The 12191-nt window shown below is 33.1% G+C and overlaps 2 protein-coding genes across 3 annotated transcripts; one reads left to right on the forward strand and one right to left on the reverse strand.

The window, feature by feature from the left end:
• Positions 1–1717: 1717 nt before the first annotated feature.
• On the forward strand, positions 1718–7306 carry LOC128158894 (rabenosyn-5-like). Of its 2 annotated transcripts, none has more exons than XM_052821868.1 (9): positions 1718–1828; positions 2204–2343; positions 3151–3303; positions 3457–3600; positions 4024–4185; positions 4688–4896; positions 5229–5299; positions 5738–5824; positions 6247–7306. In XM_052821868.1, the coding sequence occupies exons 2-9, from the start codon at positions 2205–2207 to the stop codon at positions 6779–6781; spliced, it is 1500 nt and encodes a 499-aa protein (XP_052677828.1). In that variant the 5' UTR covers positions 1718–1828; position 2204; the 3' UTR covers positions 6782–7306. The 2 variants fall into 2 exon arrangements, with proteins under 2 accessions (XP_052677828.1, XP_052677827.1); XM_052821867.1 differs by having other exon boundaries at positions 1756–1849.
• Positions 7307–8795: 1489 nt separating this feature from the next.
• LOC128161260 (short-chain collagen C4-like) lies at positions 8796–12040 on the reverse strand. The gene is made up of 3 exons (XM_052824513.1): positions 11809–12040; positions 9695–9763; positions 8796–9329 (listed from the first exon to the last, which is right to left on the reverse strand). Exons 1-3 carry the CDS (start codon positions 12020–12022, stop codon positions 8872–8874), a joined length of 741 nt encoding a protein of 246 aa, XP_052680473.1. The 5' UTR covers positions 12023–12040; the 3' UTR covers positions 8796–8871.
• Between the last annotated feature and the right edge of the window lie 151 nt (positions 12041–12191).

Raw genomic sequence — 12191 nt, forward strand, 5'->3', positions numbered from 1 at the left:
TCAGTTTGGGAATTAATATATCCTCAGAAAAATTGATGTCAAATCCTCACATATCATGCAGGGCATGAGTTAGGCGTGGTGCATGACAAAAAGATCATCACTGGATTTATAATAAGCACAAGTTTGTATAAAAACTTATTTTTTCTTTTAATATATATACCAATGAACAGCAACAAAGTGGTAAATCTATGCGACTCAATTTTCATAATCGTCAAATTGAACACCCATTTCAGCTCTTGACTGGCTCCGACCCCGACATCATACTCACATTCACCAAAATACATCCATTGATGGCATTTTTGAATTACACAAGTGAAATTTACTACAGAAAACTTCTTATTTCTAAAATTTTTAATGTTTATGCCAAATATATATTCAGGCTTTATAAAGTTCTTTCATGCTTGTATTTTTTCAAACTAAATGACTTTATGGCATCATAAATAGAATTTTAATGTCTGCGGGCAAATTTAAGACTGAGCAAATTCAAAACAATTTTTTAATCACTGTGTTAAAATTCAATTAAAATTTTTGAAAGAGTATCCATCATAAAACTGGTCTGGGCAAATTCAAGATAAAACAAAAGTTCAAGAAACCATTTGCAAATGTAGAAGAATGAAAATATCCGGGTACGAAAATTATAATCATGTTTCAGTATTGCATTAGGTCAATAAGGCAGCATTTTTAATGCTAGAATACATAACAGGCCCAGGACAATCCCTTTATTTAGCTATATAGCTAAATCAAGAGATTGTACTGTACCTGTATAATGTATCCTCAGAAGAATTGATGTCAAATACTCACATTTCATGCAGGGCATGAGTTAGGCGTGGTGCATGACGTAAACATCATCATAGGATTCTGCACTGAGTAACTTCTAGAGAGAGTATATTTCTTTTGTGATTTTTCTTAATCGTTATTGTTTACGAGAAAAATCACAGTCGTCATTAACGATAAAGTAACAAGTGATACCAGGTGTTACAATAGCTACATTTCACATTGCAAGCACAAGTTATCCAAGAGTTAGACAATGAACTATTGAGAAAACAGAATCCTCTTCATTACACTGCTTTCCCTGGCCTGGACATTATGAAATATTTTCTTACTCCAACAAATCATTTTCATACTCAAATCTTGCAGATATGAAACTCATTTAAAGTGAATAAAATGGGAAGAACTTAGAAAGAAGAATGAATTTCAAGCACAGAAAACAAGTTTTGATTATGTGGTTAGAAAGAAGAATGAATTTCAAGCACAGAAAACAAGTTTTGATTATGTGGTTAACTTTACAGCCAGGCATAATGTGCTTTCAAGTTATCTCCCTCTAAACACAACTATAAACGTTAACACCATGTTCGTTTTTTAAATTTGACAGATAAATTTAAAAATTCATAATAACCAAGAATATCAACGAATGTTATACGCAATATGTATCATGAAAACTATCTGAATATCTAATAAAATGGACTACGAAGATAAACCACATGTACCTCGTTGGATTGAAAGCGGAAAAGAAAGTATAAAAGTTAAACCGTTAGGGATCATCTGTGATCCGGATTAAGTATTTGCAATGCCAAAGATTATGCCTATAATATCACTTAAAAATTAAAATTATATTAAAAATTATCTCTTTGCTGTTCAATTTGTTATTTTTATAAGTCATAGATTTATTACTTAAATTTATTTTTGTTGGGAGTTTATTTGTTCGGTTTTAATATTTACATAGCGAGAAGTGTTTCCGGCAAGTTTGACAGATGTTTTTCCAAAAACCACAAATAAGAAGATTCTGAGAAAATCTGAGCTGCGAATGTGAAGCAAATTTGAGAAACCAGTCAGTTTTATTGTGATTCTTGTAATTAATTAATCTTTTGTGATCAATTTAAATAAAGTAAGAGAAAGTTATCATCTATTTGAAGGGGTGTGACTCTAAAAAAAAGAAGAAGTAAAGAATGACAGCTGAATGAGAAAGCACAATTAGTCAATTATGTTACTCAGCATATATTTTACCTCTTTAAAATGCTCACAGAGAATTAAAAAATATGTTGTTATGTCAATGAATGAAATAAATCTCGGAGAATCTCGGAGAATAATCTCAAAACAGAACCAAATTAAACCGGAGATAATGTTCTGACTGATATGCAGTCTCTCTGCATGTTATAGTCCAGAACCACAATGTTCATTAAACATAGTACCACTAACATTTCAGAATGGCGACAGCAGCAGAGGTAAGAGAGGGCTTCCTCTGCCCGATGTGCATGAAGGATCTAGGCACAGTCACAATGCTACAGGGGCACTTCGAGGAGGAGCACTCTAATGAAGACAAGGATGTATTACAACAGTTGAGAGGTAATCATATATCATAACCTTTAAAGTTGAAGATTACTTGAAAAAAAGGTTTTTGATATAAAATTTTTGTAATGACACAGTCATGCTTTTCAGTGTCTTCTTTTCCATTTAAAGCTCATGTTATACAATTTTTTGTTAATTCAGTGTCGTTATTTTCATATCATTTCTTTTTATTTAGGCATGAGTTGGTAGTACTTGAGCGAAATACCAAATTGTTCTTCTTTAAAAATGGTTCAGGCAGATGGTCTGAAATAATAGCCGTTAATTTTTTTCATGATGTTTTGATTTTTTTTTTATTTAACAGTGTTTAAAGTGTACGTATACATGTATGTGGTGATGAGCCACCTTTGAGCCATTGGTATATTAAATACAAGAGCCTTAAATTCTTGATAAATATAATTTATGTGAGCTGCTTTCCATATTCACGTGTACATATTAATCTATGTAAACTGACTGACATTCTTGTGGTATGTGGAATTCTTTTCAGACATGTACATTATTATAATAGAAACTGTTTCTGTGAAGGCTCCTCTTCATTATTGAGGCCTAGGTTCAGAATCTTCTTGCTGTAAATAAAATAAGTGATTTTACATTCAGATCGATTTTCTTTAAAATCATCTACACATTATCAATGTCTTAGCAAGTTTAGGCAGGTTGTGTAGACCAACACTTTTGGAATATATATAATGTCATTATATATATTCCAAAAGTGTCTTATGACATAGATGCTTATCCCACACCTGTGTGCAGTTACAAAAATTCCCAATGTCTGCCTTGAAATAAATGCTTTGATTTTTTTTTAATCAGGATTGTTTGGGAAAGCTAAGAAAAAGATATTGGGGGAGAAGGATGAAGTGGAGGAGGGTGGTTCCTCCAGTTTGCAGTCATCTGTTTATAAGAGTCCTGCCACAGGATCCATATCAGGATATGATCCTAGCATGTGGGAGCCCCAGGAACTAGGTCTCAGAGAGAGAGAGAGAGAGAGAGAGAGAGAGAGAGAGATTTTGATTTGATTTTAAGAGTTATTTTTTGATTTTGAAAACGTTTAAAATATTTTATATCTCTAAACACATTCTGTTTGACTTTAAATTTTATCATAACTACTATCATTAGGTGTAACTCGAGCATGGACAGATTTATTCAAGGCTCACAGGGGAGCAAAAGTGGACAGATATGTCGTTGAAACCAACAAATTAATCATTAGGCTGGACAAGCTAACAGGACCAGATGTTCCAATGGAAACCAGCAAACGCAGGGGTAAGTCATCATATTTCCCGTGTTGTGATATAAATAGAAAAAGCTTATTAGATCTGATGTTATAGTGCTTAATCTCTAGGTCAACAGGGCTCTGTTACAATGAAATTGTAAGTTCTGTAAGATTATAACTCTTTCATTAAAATTTGATTGTAAATGTTGAAATTTATTAGTCAATTCAATTTGTACATAATATGTTATACATGTGTAATGTTTAGAATCTTTTTCTTTTCACTAAAAATTAAAGTTCATTTGACACTCTGGCATATTATTTAAGTGCTTGGCATTGTTTTTATAAATAATGTTAATAATAATTTTCGTAAAATATAAAAATCATTACTGTTACATGTACTAGCTAGATAAATGTCTCAGTCTTATTAAAACCATTCAATGCATTTTTGGTCAATGATCTGATGATCTTTCCAGCCTATGAGAAGTCTGTCGTCCAATGGATGCCGGACAATCAGGCCAAAGAGTGTCCTTTCTGTCGCCGCTCCTTCACCCTTACTCGCCGTCGACACCACTGTAGACTCTGTGGCGACATCATGTGTGATAAGTGCTCCCAGTTCTTACCCCACACGTTCGCTAGTAAGTAACATGAGGTATACCTAACCTACCCTGTGACTTTTAATGAGGGGGAGACAAGAGGCAATTTTTTCACAGCTTCATTAATTAAAATTATCTGCTTTCAATTGGAAATAAATTTTAAAAGCTGATTCAAGTGAGTTATTCACCTCTTCACTTAAAAATTATTGAATTTCGATCTGGTTGCTGATCTACTGTGAGGAACAGAAAAAGATGTCAGAATTGTCAAAGTTGGTTGGCATATATGCTGTGAAGCATCTTTTATTCTCAGTTACCTCTTGGTTATAAACAATTCTTATTGCATGTAAACATTGGTTATCAAATCATGTAGTATTTGTGATAATTCTTCAAACTATTTTGACATCTACAGTGAAATGTAAAATAAAGTTGGTTTGCCGGGTACATGTATATGACATTTACTAGTAAGAAAGGTAGTTCTGGTATTCCTTTTACTTGCATAGTTTTGAAGATCAGCTCAATTATATATGTGCAAATTTGTTTTCAGAGAAACTAACCGACCCCACTTTTCAAAACCAAGATATTGAAGTGGGATTTCTCCGTCGAACAGGAAGTAACAGCAGCCTCAATTCCATTCTTGGTCCGGAGGGAGATCCACACATCAGAACATGTGATAACTGTCGCAAGCTGCTGGAACGGCGCAACGAACAGATAGAACAACGCACAAGCAAACCAATTGTTGTTCTCTTGTATGAGGTAAGAGTAGAAAGGGAATAGAGCAAAAAAACAACAGTGATGAATAATCATAAACTCCATACATTTAGATGTACGTGCATGTTGATAATAAGGTGTATTGTTAGTAGTATACATTAATTCTTTTTTATTATGTATTAAACAAATGAGAAATCATTCATTTTTGTGCATATCGAATTTTAAAATTGAGTTTGAAGTTTTGGGAAGGTTTAATATTGTAATTGAAAAAGGTTTTTCCTTTTTAATTTGTTGAGAAGTACCCTTAATACTTTTACTTATCATCTAGAATTATTGGGTACTGTTTTTTTATTTAAAAGTGATTTGATTTTGAACAGAAACTGAAGTCTTGTGTGGACGCTGCAGAAGAGTTGCTAGTCCAGTACATGCCCATGGTGGAGTCACTCAGGTAAGGTATACATGTTTATCATGCATAGAGTGCACTCTATATACTTGTATGTGGCTGGCAATAGTGCACTAAGCCTGTATTTGCCTCTCTCTGTATAAATTGATTAAACACAACTGCTCTGTTGGGATTATTGTCACCACACATGACAGTTTTCCATTTGAGGTACATGTAAATAAACTTTGTCAGGGCAAGCTTTGGCAGACTTTGATTGCTTTGAACTCTTTAGTGGTTCTAGATCAGGATTTGAATTTGAAAACACTCATCATTTAGGCAACAACACTGTTGTAGATAATGACAGTTGAAGAGGTCCTTTTATATCTTAGTCTCATTTTTATAAAAGGAATATAAAGTAGAAGTTATAGCAGATGTAGATGCATTAAATTGTTGTCTAAATATTCAGGTTTAGAGAAACTCATATATTAATTTTGTTTTTTTCAGTTGTGGTGAGTCCATGTATAGTCTGCAGGAAGCCCAGCGATACAGAATAAAAATAACCAAATTATATGAAACAATAGATGGATTAAGGTATGGCAAAAAAAAAGACTGTGAGTTGTCATAATTTATTTTATTATCTTTGTCCTATATGACATAAATTTATGAAGAATTTACAAAATAAATTATGACTTACATTGTGAATCTACTTCTATTCTTGTGGTAAAAAATTTATCGAGATTACGAGGAATTTCCAATTTTGCCAATTTATCTTGCTGCAAACCAGTCTTTTGAATTTATTTCTTGTGTTGTTTAGCAAAGTCTTCTTCGGCTTGGCCTTGAAATTTAGTGGTCACAATCAGTTTATTCCTTGTACAGTGTATATTGCCAAAATAATTTATTGTGAATAAATAATTGGTCTACACAACCTGCGTAAACTTGCTAAGACATTGATAATGTGTAGATGATTTTAAAGAAAATCGATCTGAATGTAAAATCACTTATTTTATTTACAGCAAGAAGATTCTGAACCTAGGCCTCAATAATGAAGAGGAGCCTTCACAGAAACAGTTACTTTTACAACGGTCTATAAGGACTTATGCTACAAACTTTATGCAGGACAATATGTTAGGCTTACAGTCATTACCAAGCGATGAACAATACTTAAAACTGCAAGAGGCAAGGAAGCTGGAAATTCAAAAAAGAATCGCTGCGGAACGGCAAGCAACGTTTGAGGCACAGCAGAGAGAGAAGAAAGCTAAAGAACAGAGGGAACAAAAAGAAATGGCATTAAAGAATGAGCAATTAAAACAGGCAGAGGCCCGAGAGAGATCAGGGTCTCAGAAATTGGCGGGATGGATCCCAAATGAATCGACACATATCAATTTCAACAATAAGGACGATCCCATGATTCAGCAGATGAATATAATACGTAGTTATATCAAACAGGCGAGGCAGGCTGGGAAATTGGACGAGGTGCAAATGTTAGAACAGAATCTTAAGGAACTTCAAAATGAGTACCTTAGACAGCAGAGACAAAACTGGTCTTAAATTTTAAGGATCCCTAGTCATTTAAAATACTTTTCATTTAATACATGTATACTGATAATATATTTTAATTAATGTGTAAAAAATTTAGCAGAAATTGAATGTTAAACAAGCTGGTTCAGATTTGATTTTGTACATTTTTATAAGTATTAGTGTCTAATAAATGTTTATCACTTTATGCAGGTCATTTTGTGATGTACTTGGCTTCCACCAGAAATGCTTAATAAAACACACTGCTTTTGATATGTCTGCAGTTACTGTAGTATATATAGATTGTTTATACTTATTAATAAATGATGGCCATACCAATTGTTTCGAGTGACATTGCTTCAGTATCTATTTGATTTTCTGTGATTTTATTTTTGATGTGTTAATTATAATCTGTTGCAAGATGATCTGACAAGCCAAATATTAACTGTGCTGATATTTAATTTCAACTGCATAGTATGTACTTATTTTCAGCAAAACCTTCATAGGTAAAAAAAAAATGAGAGCAATCACTATTCAATATGGTACATTTTTTAAATTCACTTTGATATATATACGTTATATTTAAGAGTTATTTTAGAGGGTTATTGTAATTTAAAGACAGAATCAATGTACGTTGTCAAATATTTAACAGATATAAGAGATGGCAACTGAAACCTTGCTTATTGTCCAAGTTAAATGCATGCTATACAAACCTAACCAATCTAAAAAGATGCTACAAAAATTGGTTGTTGTGTATTATTGAGTATTTACATATAGTTACGGTTAATTAAAGATGAATCATTAACCCTTATATAATACAAAGATTATCATGATGGTTATACATGTATTTATAAAAAATTGGGGTAAAATCCCATCACGAAGTGTTTTTACTTAGAGGAGTAACAGGCATTTTTAAGTTTACATACACATACACCCACCAACGGATAGCTGTGTTAACTTAGTTTTTTTTTTTATAACTCATATTCATGTACTAGTCATTGCATATGTTTTGAATGAAATAAAATTGAGAAGAAGTTATAATTAATGTCATTCTTTTAGTTTGTCTGAGGTAAAACCACCCTGGTCCATAATATGCATATTATATATGTACTAACGCAGTCATGCTCAGATCTGGTTTGGAGGAATCCGTATCCCCCTCCCCCTGGAAAATTCGAATTTATTGAATAGTGTAGCAAAATTTAAGAATTTTGGCACTGGGCTTGGACACCCCCCCCCCCCCCTCCCCCCGGAAAACAAAATTATCCCTTGGATCCGCCCCTTAGAAAAAATCTGGATACGCGTATGGCAATGAATGTATATACAGTGTACTTTATAAAAAAAAAAAAACCATGGAGTGCACTTGTTTTAACTTTACATCTTTAATATCGTGAAGAAATAAGGAAACTTGTCTTGCGCAAGTTGATTAGATTTATACATGTACATGTATATTTACAAACTTTTAAGATGAATATGGCACAATTCGAGGAATGAGCAAAATAGATTGAATCATACATGTATTCCCAAGAAGACGAAGATAAACTGAAATTTCAAGGCATGTTTACACGGTGTGCAATTTACAACACTTAAATACTACAGTTCCATGATCACGAAAATGAATTACTACGTTGTATATTAATTAAATCTCTAATACAACATAATTGACTAAAACCATTCGTGTATGTACATAAAAAACCGCATTAGATTCTTTAAATTCGGCAATGAACATTACGTATATCAGTCGGTTAAATTGCATGGTACAAGTATGCACATGCATGGAAGAGAGTTTAATTAGGTCCGAATATCTATTGTTTTATTTTTTGAAGATTATGCAAATGGTTACTAGTATTGTAGCATTTTGAAACATTAGGGGTCTTTGATTTTAGTATTAATGCTTATGTTACATGTACGAGTACATGTATTTATTTGCCGGTTGGCATAGAGTATAGTAAAATTTATCTAGATGACCTCATTAGTAAACTTGAATTTTCTGTTATATTTCGGTTTAATTCAGTCGTAATACTATGAAACGGTATCATGTAATCAAGTCTGATGACCATTTTTATTGATATCGCTTTTGATCGTAGTTGTTTTACATTGATAAGTCGCAGAATGACACAGAGACATTACTTTGTGCATACAACACACGTCAGTTCTTTCGAGTTGTGGTATGGTGGACACTCAAGACTCCCGCATCTTGCTCGAACTGCGTATATTTGCCTACCAAGTCCTAAGGGACTTTCACCACCAATTATAGATTCCGCATCATGATCTACGCAGATAAACTGAGTTGCCGATTTGTGGGTTTCGTGTCCTGCAGCTAAAAGTCCATGGTATTGGAGATTCCAGCCCGGAGTACATACATCGGTTCCAGGAATCATAAGTACGGAACGGTCGAGTAATCCCCTACATACAGCACAGGGCACGTCGTTGTTGGCTGTAGGTCCAAAGGAGTTCGATCCGTATTCTGCTCCACCCATGAATTGTCCTTCGCCACCTACCTCTTTTAGAACTGGTTGAGATGTTAAGCAAACAGCGTTTGCCGCCCCACCAACGCTGTTAGGATCAGATCCTCCCATGAATCCTAGGATACAATCATATCCGGGAAAGAGCTTTAGGGTAGATACTTAGTTTTCTTACATGCATTAGCAGCAGATCTGTTGCTCTAAAAACAATTTCGGGACAACCTAGAAGGCCTAGATAATGGTACATGTACCTCACATAAAAGACATTCAGACAATGGCTTGTAAAGAATGAGATGCCGCCTAAAGTCATAAAATTGAAAATCTTAACCAAACGTGTACATCTGACTTGCCATAATATAACAAAATACACACTTTGGGACTAAGATAGTCTTTAAGATTAAATAATCCCTATAACTAAAGATTCAAAGACATATACAGGGTTTTTTTGTATTAAATATACAGTTGTATGATATATTTAGGTTACCAGAATATACAGTTTCTGAGATATTGGCAGAACATGACGTTTTCCCCCATCGTATGTACACAGCACCACCTGTAATTGTTAAAAGAAAGTTGTTCGAACCTTAATTAATTAAAACAATTCATATTATCCATTACTTTATTTGTCCGAATACAAATCATTTTTTTCTTTATAAAGAGAGCATGAGCCATACAGTTATACAGGGATGATACTCGCCAGACAGTTTCAATATAATATCAATATACATGTATTCTATATCCGACTCTTGTAATACATTTTGTGCTAACAAATGCTTTGATTTACCAGCAAACCAGAGAATTTTTTTCTGTAAGTTTGTAAATTATGGTATATTTCAACAATATACATTCACGACACAAGATACACAACAAAACCTTAGCAACAATGTGTCGGACGGAAGTATATTGCTAACTATCAAGCTTAAGGAAGGAGTCTTCTCGTTATCAAACATACTTCTTATAATAAGAAATTCATGACATTTTGACATTGTCAAACGGATTATATTATCAAATGGTTCTATCAGTTTAATCAAATTTGTCCTTTTTGTTTACGCATAAAGGTCAGGTCAAGGTCACTACCTTTTTCCTCTATGTAAGGATGATAAAAATAAGTGTAGCTCTCTGTAGTTCTGTAGACATTTGTTTAAGATTTAAAGATTCTATATTCTTCTATGAAATGATAGAATATCAGAATGTATATCAGCTTATACTACTTAATTGGAATAAATATTTATACTAAATATACTATACTAAAATTGATATTGCTTAGCACGCATTTCCTCTAATTTTCTTCAATTTTTAAGAAATTTTGATTATTTTTTATGCTTCCAATAATAAGATATTTCTGATTTTTATGTATAATGAAGACTTTATATAAAGATATAAATTGACCGAAAAGCTAATATATTGACCAGTTAATAATGCCCCAGTCACACATTCACGGATCAAATCCACGGTTCTACTACGGAATATTTTCCACGGTTGACACCGGAAAATCTAATGATACGGAGTTAGTACGGATGCACTACAGAATGGATACAAATTGATACATACGAATTACTACGGATTTATACGGAGTTAAAACGGACTTCTACGTTCTAAAACGGTTTAGTAAGTTTTTCTAAGGAAGTACTACGGTGGTTTTATCCGAAGTGGAATTTTGAACATGTTCAAAAATTGTCACAGCTATACAAGTATTGCTACGTTTGGATACGATAACAGACGGAAAAGCCACGGGTCAATACATATCGCCACGAATGATTCCGGATCGCTTCCGTAGCTAATCCGGCATTTAATCCGTGAATGTGTGACTGGGGCATAAGAGAGAAAAACAGATTTTACAGATTTTTTTTTTTTTTGTACAAAAATCAATATATAGAATGGGCGCTTTAAAAAGCTTATAAAAATATAATTTGATAGGCAAATCATATTTGGAATATATTCTGAAACCCATTTATCATATCATTAGTTCACATTAGTAAAAAAAAATCCAACATTAATGTTATTGTTTTTAAAATGCTAAAACAGACTCATTTATCTGCAGCAATTCTGAATTGCGAAACATGTGATATTTTCCTACGCCAATATTAAGCCAAAAATATAGTCCTCGTTAGATTTTAAACATTAATTACTTTTTCGATGCCAAGTTGTACCGGTATATAGAAATAAAACAGTTTCTTGACACAAAAAAGTAATCCCGACACCTATTTTATTTAATTTGAAATCGTTGTAAAAAGGTCAAGGGATTTTTTTAATGCAGTTTATGAAGAGACTGTCGGCATTCTAGATATATTTCGTAGAAAAGAATGGACAAAACTCTGATTTTTGTTACCTATTTTCTTTATATTTCATAGAAAATGCCAGTGTTAAACAAGATTTTTCATTTTTCTTTTACTAAAAATTTAAGCTCCCTATCAAACAAAACTTTTGTTATGACGCGTCATTGAAAGAATTTACATGATCTTGAATTTCATTAACCTGTAGGCACCACACACTTTTCATTTTCTAGATCTCGACCTTTACCAAAAAAATAGCATGTTTATTGATTCATCCAACCCTATAAGACAGAAATACCACAAATGCAAGCATATGTACATGTACCGTTACTTCCTGTTTGTACTTGGGACTGTAATACATGTATGGTACTTTGCTGGTTGTGATATGCAGTCGTCAATAGCTGAATTTTAGATTCCAGGGCCTGGGTTTGTGATATCAATAGGCTAGGATCATTAAGCAGAATCCGAGAATCGCGAGAATTGTCTGTTAACACAAGACAAACCAACCTAAACAGAAGGACCGTATAGTGGAGGTCCATGCTTTACAAAATGGCCAAGTGATTGTTATCTATTTCTGTGTAGAAATACATTGTAGTACAGTACTACAAGTTTCCTCTGATAAGGAATTGACAAATGACATATCAATCAGAATTATGATGAGTGACTTTAAAGAATATGTCAAATATTAAAATAACATAATGTATACTT

The sequence above is a fragment of the Crassostrea angulata genome, chromosome 8, assembly GCF_025612915.1.
Source record: "Crassostrea angulata isolate pt1a10 chromosome 8, ASM2561291v2, whole genome shotgun sequence".
NCBI classification, from domain to species: Eukaryota; Metazoa; Mollusca; class Bivalvia; order Ostreida; family Ostreidae; genus Magallana; species Magallana angulata.